Source organism: Vipera berus (assembly GCF_964194415.1).
Source record: "Vipera berus genome assembly, chromosome: 1".
Lineage (NCBI taxonomy): Eukaryota > Metazoa > Chordata > Lepidosauria > Squamata > Viperidae > Vipera > Vipera berus.
In genome coordinates this window covers 154901721-154925394 of record NC_138202.1, presented here as the reverse complement: position 1 = coordinate 154925394, position 23674 = coordinate 154901721, and the positions used below count along the sequence as shown (strand labels likewise).

Genomic DNA, 23674 nt, shown 5'->3' with positions numbered 1-23674 from the left:
GGAGGATGTGCCTTTAAAAAAGCCCCCGCAGCCGGCGCCGACCAGGATGGCCGCTTCCTTGCCCGGTTTGCAGAGCCAGGCGGGTGGGGTGGCAGCCGAGCGTCGGAGACTCTGCCCGGCCAGGAGCGAGGGAGGGAGCAGCGTGGGAGAAATCGCCTGGGGGACTCCGCCGGCTCCGGGGATCTCGGCCCAGCTCGCCCGAGAGGACAGGTAAGCCTTTCCCTTGGAAGGCAGGGAGGGAGGGAGGGAGGAAGAGGAGGGAAAGAAGAAGGCCGGGGTCTGCCAAGCATGCCGGAGGAGAGCTGGAGAATCCTAATGAATCCTCCATGTTCAGAGACAGTGTACCTTGAGGAGGGAATGGGACCAAGCTTCTCCAAAGGGGATGCTCACCAGGTCGCTTTGGAGGACTTGGGGTGTGGGGTGTGGTGGGGGGCCGTTCAAAGAGGCACTAGTTCTGGGCCGAAGGTTTGGATGGGGACTGTCCAAAGAGTAACTCGCTATTGATCAGAGGCGGGTTTTTTTAATTCCTTTTTAAGCAAGACACGAGGAAAAACTGCCCTAAGAGTTTTAGGAGAGTTCAAGTACTTTGGATTTGCCCACCCACTCTGGCACTGATACCCTGAGAGAGAGAGAGAGAGAGAGAGAGAGAGGGGGGGGGGAGAGGAGAAAAGAATTGGAGAGAGAGAGAGAGAGAGAGAGAGAGAGAGAGAGAAGAAAAGAATTGCAGAGCCAGGGGTTGCAATGAAAAGAAAGTGGGAGGAGGCTTGAAGGAGCATTTTTTGCCCCCTGGGCTTGCAGAAGCTTGAAGGCTGATGCACCTGATGAAACAGGCCAGGTCTGGTGAGAAGCATCTCTCTCTTCCCCCCTCCACCACCACCCCTCTCCCTCCCTCTCTCTCATCCCTAAACGCACACACAGAAACACAATACACAGCAGAGAAAACTTCACACGTGCCCTACCTCCTCCCCCCCTCCCCCCCTCCCCCATCCACCCTTCCAGCAAGAATTCAACTCCAAAAGGAAATCCAGTCTGTTTCAAACAGTGGCTTTCTAAGGTGGCCAGGTTGTCTTCAATATTGCCACATTATAACCAAATCACCCTATGCCAGCTTGGCTGTGAATGAAGGGAGCTGACATCAGATGCATGTGGAAGGGGCCCGGCTAGGAAAAGGTTTTAGTGCTTCTGTGCAGTTGCTAGAAGATCATACAAAAGAGAGTATTAGAATTTTTTTTAAAAAAAATAGGTTTTTCAAGGAAGGACCTATAAATATATATATTTTTAACCATTTACACATTCAAGGTGGGACTTGAACATGTTGTTGCCATGGTCTCTGCATTTAAAAAAAAAACTTAATTTGACATAATTAAGAGCTCTTGTCTGCTATAACCAAAAGACTTTTTGAACAAGAAATAATTGGCAGAATTTGTAAATGAGAACGTTTGGAGTGAATTGAAATGCCACTATTCCATTTATAACTTTATTATGATTTAACAGAATGATGCACGTAAGTACTACTCCATTTGTGATCCTGCTAGTGAATTGTAAAAGCATTTTTTTAAACTCAAAAGAATGTATATTTGTACAAAATGTTAGGATTATTAATTAAGACCCAAATATGAGAAAAATAGCTTGAATATTTATGCTGCATTATAAAAATTCCTTTATAGGAAATTTCTTATTCAGAGCATTCAAGGAAGTGCTTTGGATAGTGCAAAATGTATGTTGTTATCCAGAAACACTGTATACATAAGTGAAGCTAATTAATAATCATGAAGTAGAATCAAGCTAGTATTTATAATGCTGATAGTACCCAATGCTAATATGTGTAGATAATCTCTTCACTTTTCTAAAATCTTCACTGCAAAGAAATCTAGAACAATGCCATTTAGACGATTAAAAATGACTTGAAATACTGTATAAGTTTGAATTGTGCCAAGATTGTTGATCTTTCATATTAGGATTGTTTCTGCATTTAATATATACTCCTCTAGCTTTAAATCCCACTGAATTTAAATGGGATTTTCTCAAGTGAACCTAGACAGATTGCAGCTGAAGGCCTTATGTGAACCATGGTGTGATTCACCTCTAAGTAAGAATTTATGAGAACAAGCAAGCATGGTTGTGATCTTAATAAGTCAGATATCTGGAAGTAAAAAAAATGCTTTCATCCAATTTACCATCTTATTCTTTTAAGAATTGAGGAATATGGCTGCAAGACAAGATCAATAATCATTTCCTGCATAATCAAAGAACGTTGCTAGAAATCATTCCAGTGCAAAATGTGCTTTCTCCACTTGGGAGAATGGAGCACCAGTATTGGTTTGGCTTTGGGATATTTAGCTTCAGGTTTTCCTAATAAAATCTGTGCATGTCCACAGATTGCAATTTCTGCATGTATAACTACTACTTGTAATTTTGAACTGAATATAGATAAGTATGCTTATATAAACAATACGTGATCTCTCTTCAATATAGGACAAAAAAGACAGTGTTTAATATGCCAGAAATCCCACCCATACCAAATCCTTTTCCTGAACTTTGTGTCTCACCATTTACATCAGTTTTGTCAGCCAGCCTGTTGCCTAAGGCAAATCCCAAGATAAAACAGGTAAGCATTTTTTTAAAAAAATTTGACAGCCAAGCTATGAAGAGAAACATGCTTATTCTTTGCAGTTCCCGTCAGATTCAGTGTTTATACTGCAAAACCTTTCAACAATATTATGTGCAATTAAACCTAGAATTTTCTCCTACTGATTCCTCCTATTGTCAGCTATTTCAAGCTATAATCCTTTGTTAATTATATAGAATGTTAATTATATAACTATATTCAGATATTTTGTTTATCATAAACATGGACACCCAAGCTGGGGTTCATATCGTTTCACCAAATCATTTGAAGTAGATACTCAAGGGCTGTACTTTTTCACACTTAAAAAAACTGGAGATAAAGCTGTGCTCCACCCATGTGTCCTAACCATTAATAAAGTATGTGAATACAAAGCATATTGAAATATCCAAAAGATGATTACATATGTGACAAGGACAATTGAAATGATACTATAACAAGATCAATTTGCAGGTGGAGAAGGGTCATGGGTAAATATTAATTCCGATTCTGGATTTTTTTTTATTTCCCCCCCCTGAAAGTGTCTTATGAATAAACTATGACTAAAGGTAACAACCATGGGATAAAAGAGGAAGAAAGCCGTAGATCAATCCCTGATATTTCCAATTTGGGATGGAAAGATTCCTGCTGAATTGAATTGTTGAATCTTTTGAGCGTGTTGGCAGTATGGGGCCAAATGAATGAGGGTCTAATTGGGATAAGCAGTGCCCTAAGTTTCAGACCCTCTTAAGTGTTGGGGGGACAAGAGTGGTCTGTCCTGCAAGGAAGGATGTGTGGAATAAAATCCGCCTGAATTTGGGAACTTTTGCAAGATACTGCATCCGTAGCATATTCCTTTGTATGCTTACCTGGAGTTCTAGAACTTAATAACTAAGACTTTGTTCACATCTTATAAAAATGCAGTGCATGGGATTCCAATGAATGCATTGAACAGGGGAGCGTCCTATATAATCTAGCTCCTATGGATTCAGATACAAGTTTGTGATTTTGCTTTGTACAGTCACAAAGCTGGGGAAAAAAATAGTGTATGCAGTTTTGATTTGAGCAATGAAATACTGTATCCAGTTTTGATTTGGAAGCTACATTTGACTTCTGGTGTACTTAGCATCAATATGGTCCTGGCAACTGTGTCATCTTTTGCCTATTCAGACAATACTTCCCTAACTTAACTCTGTGTAGGACTCATGTAAAAGATTACAGCTTGTGCGTATCTACATACGTAGAATCTGAAATGCAAATTGGATTTTTTGAATCATTGGAGATACTTAGGAGAGAGTAGCCTGCTTCTAAGATTCTCTCAGATTTACATGGCCTTCAGGAACCATAGTATTAATTTAGAAGTGATCCCCATAGCTGTGTTTCATGTTTGAATGCTAGTTGTTTAGTTTTATCACTGAGTATAAAAATATAAATTACTGTTTGATGGATAATCTTCACATTAAGATTTTAAAAGCTTTGAGATAGAAAGCTTGTATTTCTTTCCATTTATCTGAAATGGTATAGAGCAGGGGTAGGCAACTTTGGCTCTTTTAGGACTCGTGGACTTCAACTCCCAGAATTCCTGAGCCAGCCATGCTGAGGGGAAAGGGAGAGGTTTCCAAGGTGAGCCATGCTGGCTCAGGAATTCTGGGAGTTGAAGTCCACGAATCATAAAAGAGCCAAGGTTGCCTACCCCTGGGATAGAGTTTCCTGCTTGAGCGGTTGTGTGTTAGATTAGAAAACTTCCAAGATCCCTTCCAACTCTTGTTATTCTATTCTGATTATATTTGTGTTGGAATGTCACTTATTTGGGAAACACAAGTAATTTAAATAAGTGAATAAATGGAATGAAAATGTACACTAGCGTGATTAATCTTGTTTTGGTCAAAGATAAGCTAGAAATGACTTCTCTATAAAAATAGTTCAAGGCAAATCAACTCTGTTAACTTCCTTGAATGTGATTGGAAGGGCCAAAATAAAACTCAAGGGTATTTAAATCCAGGGACATTTTATTCTTTTGCTTCATTTTCCCCCCTGTGTTTATCTGATTCTAGATATTCACAGTTTGTAAATAACTTGACTGCACTAGGCAAAATAAATCTGTTTCTTGTAGGAAGACTGGTAATCAAACTTCAGCACTACTTTTTATTAATTGAGAATCAGAATGGAACCATATAACAGACATTTTACTGCAGATTTTATCCCAAGGCAGACTGTTTCTTTTTTTTAACCTTGAAATTAATGGAAAATGACTTGTATAATATTGACAAGAAAACAATATATGTCCATGAAATGACCAGGAGTCCAATTCAAATCAAAGCAGATTTTAGCTACGTGACAGTTCCTTACCAACCATGTCTGATTTCTCACAACAGCTACTTAGATATTCAGGGCCTTGCTTACAATATGAAAGCACAATTGCTGCTCCACTGGTGGCTGTTGAATGTCTTTGGAAAACCCTGAGGAACATATGAGTCCTTTTTAAACTCTCACCAAGGTTTCTTGCCTAATCTACTCCAATTCTCAAAAGTGGTGCTTTCTCAAAAGTGTTTGGCCAAGGGCAATTCCAGCCCCACTGCAGGCCTCATCTTTAGAGTAGGTGGGATAAAAGAAGTGGAATTAGAGTCCATGTGTCTATCGTCCATGATTTTTATTTCTTAAACTTGACAGGGAGGGGTAGCCCTTTTATGAAGCTATTGCTTTAAAAAAAATTCTAGGAGAGCTAACAAGAACTTTTTAAAATCCCTGCTGGACAATTGGATTGTCATGAGTCATTTCATCTTTATCCCCTTTTTATCTTTACATTTTGTCCTTTGTGACGGGAAAGTGATATTTAGCAGAACCTCAATTTGCTTAATATGAATGTGGTTGATATTTAGCACTGTTACCTTGTTATCTGCAACTACATAGAGACAATGATGCTGCCCTGTATTATGAGTATAATTTAGTTTTATGTAGACACAGGGGTCTCCAATCCCCAGTCCGTGGTCCAGCAACCGGGCCACACAAGCAAAGCCCCATCCTCAGCTAGCAGGCAGCACACGAAACCAGGCCCCCTCCAGTCCACGGAAAACTCTCCTCAGAACTGGTCCCTGGTGCCCGAAAGATTGGGGGGCTCTGGTCTAATAATCTCTGTATCGTACGTAAACTATGTAGAGCTGATTGTTAAGTGTTACTTCGTATCTATATATTTTAAAATAATACAGTTATAACAGAAGAATCTTGGCAATTATTAATGTTAACAGGTAAGTTGCTTTTTTAGTTGCCTTAGAACTGCAGCAAGAGATTTGCTAGCTAACACTGAATATGTACAGAGTGAAAGAAAGAAAAGGTTGGGTGCGAAAGGTTGGATTTAAGCAATATTTTGTAAAGTACAACTTATTTTTTTTCCTGTGCTGGAATAAGCATACAAAGTACAAATTCATGCATTCTATGTTAAAGAAGTAGGAGATACCTACTCTTGAAATTGGGAATAAGTAACTCCAAGAACCATAAAAAAATCATATTAAGTTTTAGAAAGTATGTTTAGGAGAAAAGTGTCCAATAACATCCTGATTATCCCTTTGCTTGCAGAAAATTGCAGTTTTCAGGTTATGGTGATATACACAACTAGTATAAATGTGAAACCTTAATCTTTTTTTAAAAAACCTTTAGCTTTATAATCATTGTAATGTGGCTGAAGAGAACAAACATGTGGTTGGGTTCACAAATTGCACTAAAGATTAGTGTGTTATGTGAACCCCACGATTTGGTTTTGAAAAACCATGGTTTGTACCACAAACATATGAATCCAGTCAGTTGCAGGCTATATCACAAGTCAAAGTTTAGCAAAGCATAGCGTTATACATTATAGAGCCCAGGCCAGGGGTAGGCCACCTTGCCTCTTTTATGACTTGTGGACTTCAACTCCCAGAATTCCTGAGCCAGCATGGCTCAGCATGGAAACCTCTCCCTTTCTCCTCAGCATGGCTGGCTCAGGAATTCTGGGAGTTGAAGTCCACGAGTCATAAAAGAGCCAAGATGGCCTACCCCTGGCCCAGGCGGTTGTGTTTTGACTGCCCATTAGGTGAGGGTGTTGAAGGAAGAGAATGCATATTGTGCTGCGTAAGTGCTATACAGTCGTGGCATTTCCTGTGATTTAATAACCTGTATGTGTACTTAGGATTTTATATGATGAGAAATACCTATGCACGTCGGGCAGCATTTTTTTCCCATATGCTTCTGCAAAAATGTGTGAGGCAGAGGTGGTAAAGACATAATATCTATGATGCATGTATGGTTTTCTTCTCTTTCTTCACCCCATTGCAGTTACAAAGAGAATACCTGAAAAGGGGGATGTTCTTGTACAGGGTTGTTGTTTTTTTTTCACTTGAAAGGCTCCTACAGACTCTTTGTTTTCATTTAACTAATGGTAGTAAATAATTCATATTCCTGCTTCTATATTTGTGATGGCTGAGTATATACAGTCATTCTTTACATATTTATGTGTTATCTTTTTAATAGAAAGATTCTACCAAGCCACCTTGTCAGTAGCTGTTTTTTTGCTTTTAGATTATCATGAGTATTCCAGAGCTTCCAGAATTAAAATAGGGCCATTATTTCAAGAAAGAAGGGAACACTGGTGGGATCGCTGCAGTAGTGAGGTCACTACAGTTGACTTCCAAATCAGTAAGCCTGTCAGACTAATCCACCTACAATAGGAGCTGAAAGTCATGCTACAAAGACGAGTCAGAAGCCTATAATATACTCTGGATTGAACTGATTCAGTTTAGGGCATGTCTGTTCCACTTTTAGTAGGCAAAATGGTATCCCAGTAACAACTGATGAATGAAGCAAAAATAATAACTGGGACAAGTTGCATCCTGCAAACTCAGAAAAAGCTACTCTTCATGGCTCATCAATCAGTTGTGTCTTTTTATAGCATATTCCATTTTGTTCTCTTTCTGAGAGATTGTCTTTCATTCTCAAATCTGCCAATTTATGACCCATGTTTGAAAAACAGCCTTGCCATTCGTATGTCCTACAGAGACTAAATAAGAATGTTGTTGGGCATACATGGTATATGTTTCTGTTACCACTGAATTAGAATTAGAAGGCTATGCATGTTTAAGCACATGCAGATTTTTCTGAGTTGTAATCCCTAACTATTTTAAAAAACAACGAAAACTAATTTTCTTTCCTTCACCCAAAAAATTCAATGCATAAAATAAGTGCATTTTTAAAAATAGAATAGAAAAAAAATTAACTTTTTTGTTTTTAAAATTATTTTTTACGCATAGTCTGATAATATTATGGACTGGAGGACTGAATAAAGCAGCAATCTCTTTACTCATTACGTTGCTTCTTATTTCATTACTTAAATTTGAGATTGAGCATTATACTAGACCAGTATTTCTTAAAAGTGTGCTCCTGAGACCCCAGGGGTTCTCCTGAGACTGTCTCAAGAGTTTGTGAAATCAAAATTATTTGCCAGCCTATGTTGAGAAATAATACAATATTAAGATCTCATCAAAGAATTGTGAAGAGTGCTAGCAGCTGCAGATGCACCAGTTTTAATTTTTAATATGGCAAAATCAAGAAATATAACCCATAGAAGCAAAAACTCTTTAAGGGTCCTTCATAACACTCCATCCCTCTGGAATCAATGTAATCCTTTACAAAGTTGCAAGTCCAATGAGAGTAATAGGTGTTTTTTTTGCTGCAAGTACTTTAAATTGTGTCTGTCTGTCTAATCTTATCTTATCTTATCTTATCATCTTACCTTATCTTCTACACAGTCCATTCACCTAAGTGACATTTACTTTTTACAGAAAATAGGAACTTGAGGGGATTTCCCTTAACGAAGTGAAGAGGGGATTATTTAAGGAAAATATTTTTGTGTAGAGGAGTACGGCCGCTTCATGGATTACTGCCTTGTCATGGCGAAGGGGCTTGCCTAATTCAATGAAGCTATGAGCTATGCCGTGCAGGGCCACCCAAGATGGAAAGGTCATAGCAGAGAGTTCTGACAAAACGTGATCCACTGGAGAAGGAAATGGCAACCCACTCCAGTATCTTTGCCATGAAAACCCTATGGACAGTACCAAAAGGCAAAACAATATGACGCTGGAAGATGAGCCCCTCAGGTCGGAAGGCGTCCAATATGCTACTGGGGAAGAGCAGAGGGCTAGTACTAGTAGCGCCGGAAAGAATGAAGCAACTGGGCCAAAGCCGAAAGGACGCTTAGCTGTGGATGTATCTGGTGGTGAAAGGAAAGTCCGATGCTGTAAAGATTTTTTCTCCATAGGAACCTGGAATGTAAGATCCAGAGTCCTTGGTGGAGCAGTGGGCTAATGCCTCCTTAAGTAATACCGGCTGCCTGCAATTAGTGCAGGTTCGCATCCCACCAGGCTCAAGGTTGACTCAGCCTTCCATCCTTCCGAGGTAGGTAAAATGAGGACCCAGATTGTTGGGGGCAATTAAGCTGACTTTGTAATAATGCCGCTTGGGGTGTGTGTGAAAGCCCTAATAAGCAGGCATATACATAGAATGAAGGCTACTGCTAAGCTTGTAAGCCGCCCTGAGTCTTCGGAGAAGGGCGGGATATAAATGGAATTAAAATAAAATAAATTAAAATAAAAATTAATCAAGGAAAGCTGGACGTGGTCAAACAAGAGATGACAAGACTGAACATCGACATCTTAGGAATCAGCGAACTAAAATGGACAGGAATAGGTGAATTTAATTCAGATGACCATCAGGTATACTACTGCGGGCAAGAATCCCTCAGAAGAAATGGAGTAGCCTTCATAGTCAATAAAAGAGTAGGAAAAGCAATACTGGGATACAATCCTCAAAATGACAGAATGATCTCAGTTCGAATCCAAGGCAAACCATTCAATATCACAGTAGTTCAAGTCTATGCCCCAAACCACCGGTGCTGAAGAGGATGAAATTGATCGATTCTATGAAGCCCTACAGCACCTTATAGAACTAACACCAAAAACTGATGTCCTTATCATCATGGGGGACTGGAATGCTAAAGTAGGAAGCCAAAAGATAACTGGAATAACAAGCAAGTTTGGCCTTGTTGTACAAAATGAAGCAGGGCACAGGCTGACAGAATTTTGTCAAGAGAATACAATAGTCATAGCAAGCACTCTTTTCCAACAACCCAAGAGACGGCTCTACACACGGACATCACCAGACAGTCAACACGGAAATCAGATTGACTATGTGCTCTGCAGCCAAAGATGGAGAAGCTTTATACAGTCAGTAAAAACAAGACCATGAGCTGACTGTGGCTCAGACCATGAGCTTCTTGTTGCAAAATTTAGGCTTAAACTGAAGAAAGTAGGGAAAAGCACTAGGCCACTCAGGTATGAACTAAATCATATCCCTGACGAATATACAGTAGAGGTGACAAATAGATTTAAAGAATTAGATCTGATAGACAGAGTGCCTGAAGAACTATGGACAGAGGTTCGCAACATTGTAGAACAGGTAGCAACCAAAACCATTCCAAAGAAAAAGAAATGCAAGAAAGCAAAATGGTTGTCTGAGGAAGCTTTGCAAATAGCTGAGGAAAGGAGGGAAGCGAAAGGTAAGGGAGAAAAAGAAAGATACAACCAATTGAATGCAGAATTCCAGAGAATAGCTAGAAGAGATAAGAATGCCTTCTTAAATGAACAGTGCAAAGAAATAGAAGAAAACAATAGAATAGGGAGGACTAGAGATCTCTTCAAGAAAATTGGAGAGATGAAGGGAATGTTTCATGCAAAAATGGGCATGATAAAGGACCAAAATGGCAGGGATCTAACAGGCAGAAGAGATTAAGAAAAGGTGGCAAAATTACACAGAAGAACTATACAAGAACAAGCTTAACGTCCCTGATAACCACGATGAGGTGGTCACTGACCTCGAGCCAGACATCCTAGAATGTGAAGTGAAGTGGGCCTTAGAAAAGCTGAGCAACAACAAAGCTAGTGGAGGTGACAGTATTCCAGCTGAGCTATTCAAAATCTTAAAAAACGATGCAGTAAAAGTGCTACACTCAATTTGCCAGCAAATTTGGAAAACTCAACAGTGGCCACAGGATTGGAAAAGATCAGTTTACATTCCAATTCCAAAGAAAGGCAGTGCCAAAGAATGTTCAAACTATTGCACCATTGCACTCATTTCACATGCTAGTAAAGCTATGCTTAAAATTCTACAAGCTAGACTCCAGCAGTACATGGATCGAGAACTACCAGAAGTACAGGCAGGATTTCGAAGAGGCAGAGGAACTAGAGATCAAATTGCCAACATACGCTGGATCTTGGAGAAAGCTAGGGAGTTCCAGAAAAACATTTACTTCTGCTTCATTGACTATGCTAAAGCATTTGATTGTGTGGATCACAACAAACTGTGGCAAGTTCTTAAAGAGATGGGAGTACCAGACCATCTTATTTGTCTCTTGAGAAACCTATATGCGGGTCAAGAAGCAACAGTGAGAACTGGACATGGAACCACTGATTGGTTCAAAATTGGGAAAGGAGTCCGGCAAGGCTGTATACTGTCGCCCTGCCTGTTTAACTTATATGCAGAGCACATCATGAGAAAGGCAGGGCTAGATGAATCAAAAGTTGGAATTAAGATTGCCGGGAGAAATATCAACAACCTAAGATATGCAGATGATACCACTGTAATGGCAGAAAGTGACGAGGAACTAAAGAACCTCTTGTTGCGAGTGAAGAAGGAGAGTGCAAAAGTTGGGTTGAAACTAAACATTAAGAAAACCAAGATCATGGCATCCGGCCCTCTCAATTCTTGGCAAATAGATGGGGAAGAAATGGAGGTAGTGACTGCAGCCAAGAAATTAAAAGATGCTTGCTCCTGGGGAAGAAAGCCATGGCAAATCTAGACAGCACACTAAAAAGCAGAGACATCACCCTGCCAACAAGAGTGCGTATAGTAAAGGCTATGGTCTTCCCAGTTGCAATGTATGGCTGTGAAAGTTGGACCATAAGAAAGGTTGAGCGCCAAAGAATTGAAGCCTTTGAACTATGGTGCTGGAGAAGACTCCTGTGAGTCCCTTGGACTGCAAGGCGATCAAACCGGTCAGTCCTAGAGGAGATCAACCCTGACTGTTCTTTAGATGGCCAGATCCTGAAGTTGAAACTCAAATACTTTGGCCACCTAATGAGAAGGAAGGACTCACTGGAGAAGAGCCTAATGCTGGGAAAGATTGAGGGCAATAGAAGAAGGGGACGACAGAGAATGAGGTGGCTGGATGGAGTCACTGAAGCAGTAGGCGTGAGCCTAAATGGAGTCCAGAAGATGGTAGAGGACAGGAAGGCCTGGAGGAACGTTGTCCATGGGGTCGCGATGGGTCGGACACGAGTTCGCAACTAACAACAACAGAGGAGTACAGCGATGCCTTGAAGAAGGAATGCAACTGCTGTTATGTAAAGATCGCTTTAGTTCAGAGAGACAATAAGGAGTGAGGGGGGGAAAAATCAAAAATTGTCTCGGGAGAGAGAAAATCTCTGTCAGACTTTCAGGATTCTGTAATTATAACCTACGACAATGAAGAAGAGTCCCAGCAGTTCATGAAATACTTGTTTCCTGACCTGGTCTACTTTGAAGGGCTGACACGCACTTCAAGACACCCACAACAAACTCTTTACTTCCCTCCCCCTACACATTGTAGATGGGCATGGGAGTTTTCCCGGGAAGGATGGAGCATGTTAGCAGGAAGTTGGAGTAATGTGATGAACCTTAATAAGTTAATTTGCCTCCATGCCCTTGGTATAGCATTGCCCTGGAGTGTTAGGAGATTTGAAAATGCTACCTCTGCAATGAGTCCTAGTGCAGGGTTACCTCAAGAACATTACAGAATATTAAAAATGGGGCTCCTACATTCATCCCCAAAGTCTACATCAGACATGTCAAACACAAGGCCCGGGGGCCGGATCCGGCCCGCGAAATGGTTTCATGTGGCCCGTGAAGCCATCCTGGAAACAGTGACGGAACGACCCCCTCTGCCTTGGCCCTGGCCCAGAGACCCTCCTTCTGCCAGAGACCCTCAGATCTGTCCCACTCCTGCCCAGGCCCCCATAGGCACCCTTGATGCGAACGATGTAGAGCTGGCCACGCCCACCCAGCAGGCCATACGCAGTCTAGCCACGCCCACCCAGTAGGCCACCCTGGCCATACCCACCGGGCCCCCTGACGGCAACCACAGTGCTGATGCGGCCCTCAATGAAATTGAGTTTGACACCCCTGGTCTACATTGTCCAGTTACTTGATTTCTATTAGACTCTGCAGGACCCTGTTTCTGCTCAAAAGGAACCCCCTTAAAGGCAATAAAAAAACGGCTAGTTTTTTTCTCTTTTTAACAGCACAGCCTGATATGCAGTGTAAGAAAAAGGCTTACTTGAACCTCTTGGAAAACGTGGGGTGTTCTCAGTAAATATAGTTAGAAACACAAATAAGACTGAATTCCTATTGTAGGAGAAGAGTTTAGCAACTGTTTGAAGTTATGACAGACTCCTGAAAAGCTACTTAAAACCTTTTTTCAAAAATGATGGTTTTGAAGATGTGGTCACTATAGTGCCCCCATGATCATGTGACAACATTTGGACACTTTACAATCCAACCTCTCTTATGACTGACCAGCTAACCCCCGCCCCCATCCCAGCCCACGGGATCCCCACAGACTTCATTATGGGCTGGCTCTGTTACAGTCATAAGTTGAAGACTACCTGTATCTGCTGAAGAGAAGAGATGGTGTTGTGTGGAGCTTGCAGATAAGTAAAGGCAATAAAGGAACGGCTATGTATTTATGGTGAGGTGATTGCATTGTAATTGTGGATTTCATGAGAGTAGGAATAAAAGCCAAGGTTAGAAATTTGGCAGCAGGTATGGTTGTGTCTGGCTCTAGGCTTTATAGCTTACTGAGAAGTCTTCAATTTAAAAAGTAACTGGGCAAGGAACAAGGGTTTGACCTTGGCTAGATCTTGTAACAACTTCTATTCACCTTGTTGGGAGTTTCACATCTTTTGTGATTGGAAATTATAGAGATTGAAAGAGTATGGAAAAAAATGACCTTAAAGAAATAATTGCACCATAATAACCATGATCAACAGCATTGCAGATGCTCTGTCACATATCCAGAGCTGTGGCATGTGGTTTGTTTGTTCAGTGAAGGGAGCAAATTTATTTTAAGAAATACAGATCTTTAGTTCAAAGTGAAAGGAACAGGGAAGCTTATGAGAGAGGAAGTCATAATCACGCCAGGTTGCTTTCCTTTATTTTTATGTATTTTTATTAGCAAATTACTTTTACTTTTTTGTATGTAGGCTGCATACGAGATATAGATAGATAGATAGATAGATAGATAGATAGATAGATAGATAGATAGATAGATAGATAGATAGATAGATAGATAGGCAGATAGATAGATAGATAGACAGACAGACAGAACACCTGCATAATGAACTGTGAGGTAAAAAATTGCCTGCTACTGATTGGCTGAGCAGCTGTGATGTCATTGAATCAAAAGATCAAAGTTGTTAACGCTCTAGTTTCAGTTTAGGGAGCTGGGATGTTCATTACTGAATATTATTAAATTAATGTGCAAGAGCTTCAGGGATGTTCATTAAAGATAAAGCAATTAGCTACACCAGAAACGCACAACTAAAACTCCAGGACTACTAGTGCTCCTCCCTCCAGTCTCTGAAAGTTATGACTGTGTAGCAATTTGTAAGGAACAATTATTAAATACATTATGAGGTTATATTAACTATATTAATTAAATGGAAGTGAAATGAAATGTACTTTTTGTTCTGGTCCCTAAGCTATAGGATACCAGAGGCTATGTGCAAATATTGGGCAAGAGTGCAAAAGGTTGAGGAAAAATTGAATTTCCTCTCTATGTTTGGAAGCATTTGTGTAACCTTTTGTTTGCTGAGTTTGTTAAAAGTTTCATATTTTTATTTTTTTTATTTTAGATAACCTTTATTGTCATTTTTTTACTGTGGGCACAACGGCACACATCAAAAATGAAATTTAGTTGCCCGCTCTCAAAGTGAAACACATACATGACACACACCAAAAACATACTCTAAACAACCTATGTATAGACCCACAGCCCTACATTACATAACATATGTAATGGGAAATAATCTCTTGGATATGTCTTTGCTGCATGAAAATTGTATGCCTGTGCTTTAGTGCTTTTGTCTGGTCCTCTTTAAAATCTGACGACCTTGATTTTCTGAAGGTTTGCCACAAAGAAGGGATAAGCTGCAACAGCAATAGCCAGACGTGCTCTAGCATGTTAAGGCTCCTGTATTAAGAAGTAAGCTATTAGGCAGTTGCCATTTTTTCCGTAACTGATTAGGATTTAATTCTTTAATTTTGCTAACTAAAATAACCCAGATTCACATTGTTCTCCTGTTTGTGGTCATTGAACTGCATTCCACTGGCTGCCGACCAGCTATTTGAAGAAAATAAGATAGTTCTGCCATGAATTATTGGGATCTACATGCTGAAGGAACTTTAAGAAATTAAGGGAAGATATATATATATATATATACACACACACACACACACACACATATGTACACATATATGTACATATATATGTACACACACATATATACATACATATATATATACATAATATATATATATACATATACATAATACATATATATACATACATGCATACATATACATATATATATATATATATATATATATATATATATATATATATGAGTAAATATATAAATATAAGTGTATGTGTTTAGGGGTATACACACACACACAAACATGCCTCATGCTTATATATTTATATGAACCGTGCAGCGGCTGTCGAACAAGAAAATAAAAGCAGTCCTGGGCTTTTGCTGATGCAGCTGGTTTAGTTTAGCCTTCTGCTATTTCACATGGCAAGAAGCTATCCTCAGATGACCCTAACCAGAACAAGGCGGAGTCTTGCAGCTACTTCTTATATCGCAGTCAGAAAGTAAAGTGACATTTGATTTGAAGGTGGCATTGGCTCCCCTGGACCTATCCGGCATCAATTTTTGCCGGGTATCGCAGTCTTGATTTTGAATATTTCCTGACTTGACTAAGGTTGGGTTTTACATCTTGTTTAAAAGTTAACTGCTTGCCGTAACATAAGATTTAAGATGCCTGTTTTTCCTTTCCAACAAGGGAAAGGGGATCCGTCTTTGCGGGAGAGAAGGAAAAGAAAAGCCAGACGCAGTTTCTTGCTTGGTAGATGAAGGCACAGCTGTGAGAAAGGAGCTTTGACTGAATTATCTCCCTCGGTTAAAACTTGTTTCTTTAACCATAATAAGCCGAAGAGTCATAATTTGTTTTCCAGGGTAGAGATGGAGCCTTCCCTTGTCTGCCCTGCATCTTCTGATTAGCCTGCCATTGGTCAGTTCTATCTGGACAGTCCTTAATTGGCTTTCTGAAGGAGTATATTCAAATAAACTGCATGGCTTCGATTGCTCTCCCAAGTTATCGCTTTCCAATGGCCCTTCGTGAGGTGAGGCTTTCTGAGAACTGATTCTTCGGGCATTCATCTTTCTTTTGCCAGTAATTTGGACAAGGGACTTTGGTTTAGCTGTCAACAACTGAGATGAACGCACACGGAAGAAGAGCAGCCTTGCCTGTGATTTCTCCAAAAGTTTTGCCTAGAAGGGTAGGTGACTTTGTGAAGTGTGAAGAATGGAATGTGACTGCCATGAAAACACACACTTGTTACGAAGTTAGGTGTAGCACAATAAACGGAGCTATGTGGAAGAGCTGAAGTAGCAGGTGGGAAGGAAAGCTCAGTGACACAGACTTGGGAGGGGCTGTCTTCTCCAGGAAGTGGCTAAGTTGCTGGATATAGAGTGTGGTGGTGGAGTAATATTACTACAGGACATGATTTTTTTTTAAACTTACCTTCTCTAAACTTATTTTTATCCTCGTATCTTACATATCTTGTATAAGATGGCCTTTTTAAACCAAAACTATTTACAAGTCTCTGAAATTGCTTTTTTTCTTTCGTAAAAATATGCTTTATTTGCTCTAAATATCAGTTTAATATTGCAGCTGATCTTTATATTTGAAATGGCAGAATATTCAGCTGGGGTTCTATGTGAAGTTAAAAAGATTGCATCTGATGCTGTCTGATGAAATTAGGACTTGGATTAATTTCTTACACTGTTTGTGTTTGCTTATTTTCATTGATGGGGGAGATAGTTGGAAGGCATTTTGGAAATTGATAAGTAAGATTTTTTTGCCTGTAAATTTGCTACATTGTTTGGATATTGCTCAAGACATTAAAACTGAATCAGTCATAGTGCAGATATGAGTTATAATGCAGTTATAATTTATATACAGGTAGTCCTTGACTTATTGTATTTGAACCTGGCAATCATAAGTCATGACCGTCATAAAGCAGGTGACATAATCTGCTTCGGTTGTTAAGCGACTGCTGTGGTTGTAAGCGGCTGCCACAGTCAATAAGTGAATGCCATGATCATTATTTTTATTCTTTTGCAGGAAACCAGAAGTTAACGCTGATTTCTGGCCAAACTTTGTAAAACAACACATGGCTCTGCAAATGGCCATAAATACAGGCCAGTTGCCAAGCACCCAAAATGTAGTCATGTGACTTAGAGGGGGGGCAATACCGGAATTTTGAAACTGGTCATAAGACCTTTTTCACAGGTCTGTTGTAACTAAAACTCTAAAGTCATACATACATACATACATACATACATGCATACATACATACATACATGCCAATTTGAGCATGAAAACATTAAAAACTCATATTTTTGGAGAAGTATTCTGTATATACTGTACAATGCCTTTAGGCTTAACACTAGACAAGTAAATGATTGATTTTGTCTTTTGTTTATCTAAAATAGAGCCCTCTTATTACATTGCAGTGCACATATTTTCAGCCACTATGGAGGAAAGTTGTTCCTAAATTTATATAGAGCACCAACATGGGAAAGTTTGAGTCTGATGTAAGTTTTGTATTCTCAGTCCTCCAACATAATTTTTGGGCCTTGAAAACCTTTATATAGCCTTTTAAACACAGGACTTCTATTTTAGCTCCTACAAGAGAAAAAAATAAATAAATTGACTGAGTTAGTGTATATAATTAAATTGAGGAAGGCCAGTAGGAACATGGTTAAGGACCTTCCTGTCATTTTTACAGCTATTAAAAGAACAATGTTGAATGAGACCAGATGCATACCTGAATCAGCCATCAGTCTCCTTGTGAACAATCGGGTTCATTTAGGAAGATTATATGGAACATGAGGGCATGTTCCCTAGGATCTAATGTTTCGATATATACACTCTGATCCTGTAAGTTGTTGGTAGCCTTATCCTACTTTATAAAAAAGATGTTTACAATCTTTTTGACAGCAGATACAAATAAATGTATTTACATGTACCCTCTCTGTGTAGGGTGATATTATTTTTTTGTTGTGTAAGCTGCCCTCACGGATGGGGGACTGGACTAAGGAGGCTTGAAGTTGCTTTGCAAGAACGGGGGCACTCGATTGATTTATGTACCCATATTTTCCGGCATATAAGACGACTGGGCGTATAAGACAACCCCTGACTTTTGAGAAGATTTTCATGGGTTAAAAAGTCATCTTATACGCCGGAAAATACGGTACCTGTAGTCTCACAGCAGTGATCGTACATAAAAATAGACTCTTTCCTAGTTGTCTGTCCATTAATCACAACAAGAAAAGTTCTGGTTTCCGTTGAATCTTAACTTTAAAATTCCTTGTATCAGTGTATAGATTTGAACACAAAATTTTCTGCTTTTTTCCATGTCCACCAGATATGATAAAATGACCCTTTGTGTTGCCCCCATTTCCAACATAAATTTGAAGTACCCTTTTATATTCTGACTATCAAACTCAATTCATGACTATTTAGAAAAGCTGACATATGAAAGAAATGTTATTTCTAGAGTGGCAATGAGTTTTCAATATATAATGAGATTTGCTCAGTAACGTAATGTGAACTAAATATTTTAACCTGTCTGACTTGCTGAAAGCAATTCAAGTTCTTGTAAAAGAATATAAGATTGTATCCTGTTGTTTAATTCCAAGTGCTAAGGACTTCAAAATGACTTTTGGACTGTTAGTATTAGGGCTGGTTTATACTGTCATGGCCGGAATTGTTGGCACCCCAGAAATTTTTCCAGAAAATCAAGTATTTCTCACAGAAAAGTATTGCAGGAACACATGTTTTGCTATACACAGGTTTATTCCCTTTGTGTGTATTGGAACACAACAAAAAAAGGGAGGAAAAAAAGCAAATTGGACATAATGTCAAACAAAACTCCAAAAATGGGCCGGACAAAATTATTGGCACCCTTAACTTAATATTTGGTTGCACACCCTTTAGAAAAAATAACTGAAATCAGTCGCTTCCTACAACCATCAATAAGCTTCTTACACCTCTCACCCGTAATTTTGGACCACTCTTCCTTTGCAAACTGCTCCAGGTCTCTTATTGGAAGGGCGCCTTTTCCCAACAGCAATTTTAAGATCTCTCCACAGGTGTTCAATGGGATTCAGATCTGGACTCATTGCTGGCCACTTCAGAACTCTCCAGCGCTTTCTTGCCATCCATTTCTGGGTGCTTTTTGACGTATGTTTGGGGTCATTGTCCTGCTGGAAGACCCAAGATCTCAGACGCAAACCCAGCTTTCTGACACTGGGCTCTACAGTGCGACCCAAAATCCTTTGGTAATCCTCAGATTTCATGATGCCTTGCACACATTCAAGGCACCCAGTGCCAGAGGCAGCAAAACAACCCCAAAACATCATTGAACCTCCACCATATTTCACTGTAGGTACTGTGTTCTTTTCTTTGTAGGCCTCATTTCGTTTTCGGTAAACAGTAGAATGATGTGCTTTACCAAAAAGCTCTATCTTGGTCTCATCTGTCCACAAGACGTTTTCCCAGAAGGATTTTGGCTTACTCAAGTACATTTTGGCAAACTGTAATCTTGCTTTTTTATGTCTCTGTGTCAGCAGTGGGGTCCTCCTGGGTCTCCTGCCATAGCGTTTCATTTCATTTAAATGTCGACGGATAGTTTGCGCTGACACTGATGCTCCCTGAGCCTGCAGGACAGCTTGCATTCCTTTGGAACTTGTTTGGGGCTGCTTATCCACCATCCGGACTATCCTGCGTTGCAACCTTTCATCAGTTTTTCTCTTCTGTCCACGACCAGGGAGATTCGCTACAGTGCCATGGGTTGCAAACTTCTTGATAATGTTGTGCACTGTGGACAAAGGCAAATCTAGATCTCTGGAGATGGACTTGTAACCTTGAGATTGTTGATATTTGTCCACAATTTTGGTTCTCAAGTCCTCAGACAGTTCTCTTCTCCTCTTTCTGTTGTCCATGCTTAGCGTGGCACACACAGACACACAATGCAAAGACTAAGTGAACTTCTCTCCTTTTTATCTGCTTTCAGGTGTGATTTTTATATTGCCCACACCTGTTACTTGCCCCAGGTGAGTTTAAAGGAGCATCACATGCTTGAAACAATCTTGTTTACCCACAATTTTGAAAGGGTGCCAATAATTTTGTCCGGCCCATTTTTGGAGTTTTGTTTGCCATTATGTCCAATTTGCTTTTTTTCCTCCCTTTTTTTGTTGTGTTCCAATACACACAAAGGGAATAAACCTGTGTATAGCAAAACGTGTTCCTGCAATACTTTTCTGTGAGAAATACTTGATTTTCTGGAAAATTTCTGGGGTGCCAACAATTTCGGCCATGACTGTATGGGTGGCAGTGAAGAGTACTACTATTTGCCTTTTCTTAGGAAATAACCATGTACTACCTAACAGCATAGTCTGTTAATATAGCCAATGTTTTTCACTTTGGATGGCCCACAGAGATTGCTAGCCCTAAAATCTTTCAAAATAATGGGGGCCAAGACATTAGTAAAATATTATTGAGATAAACAAATTATGTGTTTTTAAAGGTTGCAACATAATCCAGTTTGTGTGTGCGTGAGTTTTTAATCAGCTGAATCTGGTCTGCTTATTGGCATTGCTAAGATTTTGTAACTTTGAATATAGGGTTATCCTTTTCACTAGATATGTTGAGTAGTTAAATAGCATTTAGTAAAATTCATCATCATATAAATTGACTAACCAAATAAATGAATGCAACATCTTTTTCATTTTGCTGCATCCTAATTCTACCAAGTTAAGTTAGAGGAATATAATTCATGTAAAATTTCTATTTAGTCAAGTGTGGAGTTTTGGAGCTATTTTTCCAATACTATTTGACTTATGAAAATATGCTCATGTGGTTTCAGAAAATAGTTAGAATGCTTCATAGTTGATCTATTACATATCTAATCAAAAGTAAATATCATTTATCACAGAGGTCATGCATAAGAATAAATCATAATGTGATTTATACTTTGGCGTGGTGAAGCCACCCATCATGACAATGTTGCATATAAGCCAAAATACCATGATTTACTAAGGGAAAAAAGATGATTGCTAGATAAGAGGATATATGATTACAGCTGTTATCTCAAATTTTTGAAAGATTCAGAAACAATGTATGCAAAATACCTGTGGCTTACCTAAGGCAATGTAATGGAACTGATAGGCAATGAGAAATACATTGTCCTGATCAAGCCCCTAAACTCAGGAACTGATTTGAAGACGGATACATAAAACCACAGATAGAAGAACCTTCATGAAATGATTCATGAAAGTACCACATGACTACCACAGCCATTATATCAGGGGTGTCAAACTCAATTTCATTGAGGGCCGCATCAGCATTGCGGTTGCCCTCAGGGGGCCGGGTGGGTATGGTCTGGGTGGACGTGGCCTACTGGGTGGGCGTGACTAGAGTGTGTATGGCCTACTGGGTGGGCGTGGCCAGCTCGACATCGTTCGCATCAAGGGTGCCTATGGGGGCCTGGGCAGGAGTGGGATAGATCTGAGGGTCTCTGGCAGAAGGAGGGTCTCTGGGCCAGGGCCAAGGCAGTGGGGGCCGTTCCCTCACTGTTTCCAGGATGGCTTCATGGGCCACATGAAACCACTTCACGGGCCTGATCCAGCCCCCGGGCCTTGTGTTTGACATGTCTGCATTATATGAATGGAATAGAATTTGCCTCTTAATAAATTTGTGGAGGCATTTTTCAAATGTTTCTCCAAGTGTTTTCATAGACATCAGAAATCTGACAAATTTCATTTCAAAACAGTGGCGTTCGAAGTACATGTCCCATTTTCTAGCAGCAAATTTACAGAGAAACTGGACTAAGTCTTTTCCAAGCTGGCACTTTTGGGTGTGTGGACTTTTAACTCGGTGAACTTTCCAGCTACCATGGCCGTTACTGAGAATTCTGGGAGAGGAAGTTCACGTATCTGAAGAGTACCTAGATTGGGGAAAGATGAGTTTGGACATCACAAACAGTGAGGAGCAAGCAGAACAAAATTAGATAGGAATGAGGAGAATTCCATTTAAAGGGGAAGGCAGCAAAAGCCTTAGGAGAAGACAGGTTAAGGTTTTTGTTTGTTTTTTTAAAAAACCAGGAATAAGACAAATAATTACTCTGCCCTTGTAGATTATGTCTGTTCTGTATGTACATAGCAATAGCACTTAGCATTTAGACTTATATACCGCTGCATAGTGCTTTACAGCCCTCTCCAAGCGGTTTACAGAGTCAGCATATTGCCCCCAACAATCTGGGTCCTCATTTTATCCACCTTGGAAGGATGGAAGGCTGAGTCAACCTTGAGCTGGTGAGAATCGAACTGCTGACAGTCAGCAGAATTAGCTTGCAATATTGCATTCTAATCACTATGCCACCATGGCTCTTGGTGGCACAGAAAGGTAACAGTTGCATATATTTATTGTAGATCAGCTTTTAAAGTTGAGTACAGGCTGGAGGATCTTGTAACTACATGTAAAAGGCATATTTGGATAACATTAATCTGCCCATATGCTGCATTACAATTATGAAGAGGTGTGCCGATTTGACCTAAATACTGGGCACATATACCTAAAAATAATTCTGCACAGAACAAAATGCTTTAAGGTTTAAATAAAATTCACATCCCTTTACTAACCTCAGATTACCTTGTGATATATTTATGTACTTTTTTTTTGCATGACTGATCTCTATTTTGTAATCTTTTCTGTCACATCCCTTTGCTGAATTAGGTGCCTTCTTCAAAAGCAAAGACACCACAGTGTGTAGTTATTTTAATACTTTTGCTCTCTCTATTGTCAAGGCAACGCTTTCGATGACCTTCCCAGCATTTCATGATAAAGTTGGTCTATCAGATATATTCGAGTATCTGATTGCCCAGTTGCATGAATGCCAACAGTGAAAATATTTATACAGCTTCATGGCTTGATGATTCTCAGTAGAACATACCTCCCCCTTCAATGCTTGATTTCTCTTTCCACTTCCGTATCCATTTCTTTGAAATGTGTTTGTTATAGGGACCAAGGACTTTGTTGCCTCATTTGCCAATATTCCAGGGTTCAGAAAGGCATTTTTTTCCAGAGACATACCCTTGGGGGATCCAGGATCAGTGTGGCTGAGAAAATTACTACTCAATTTCTTCAGCTGAATCCTCTTTCAAATAAATTGTTGTTGTTGTTGTTGTTAGCTGCGAAGTCGTGTCCGACCCATCGCGACCCTATGGACAACATTCCTCCAGGCCTTCCTGTCCTCTACCATCTTCTGGAGTCCATTTAAGCTCACGCCTACTGCTTCAGTGACTCCATCCAGCCACCTCATTCTCTGTCGTCCCCTTCTTCTATTGCCCTCGATCTTTCCCAGCATTAGGCTCTTCTCCAGTGAGTCCTTCCTTCTCATTAGGTGGCCAAAGTATTTGAGTTTTAGCTTCAGGATCTGGCCTTCTAAAGAGCAGTCAGGATTGATCTCCTCTAGGACTGACCGGTTTGATCGCCTTGCAGTCCAAGGGACTCGCAGGAGTCTTCTCCAGCACCATAGTTCAAAGGCCTCAATTCTTTGGCGCTCAGCCTTTCTTATGGTCCAACTTTCACTGCCATACA

The 23674-nt window shown here is 39.9% G+C and overlaps 1 protein-coding gene across 2 annotated transcripts in view; it reads left to right on the top strand.

The window, feature by feature from the left end:
* Positions 1-13: 13 nt before the first annotated feature.
* The window catches only part of GRB14 (growth factor receptor bound protein 14), a 71880-nt gene continuing 48219 nt past the window's right edge, over positions 14-23674 (top strand). The window contains exons 1-2 of one of the 2 annotated variants that reach the window (XM_081314480.1): positions 14-210; positions 2476-2608. In XM_081314480.1, coding sequence (XP_081170606.1) covers positions 47-210; positions 2476-2608 — 297 coding nt within the window. In that variant the 5' untranslated portion in view covers positions 14-46. Of the gene's footprint in view, positions 211-2475; positions 2609-16168; positions 16287-23674 lie in introns of those variants that run through there. The other variant, XM_081314479.1, reaches the window with a different exon arrangement.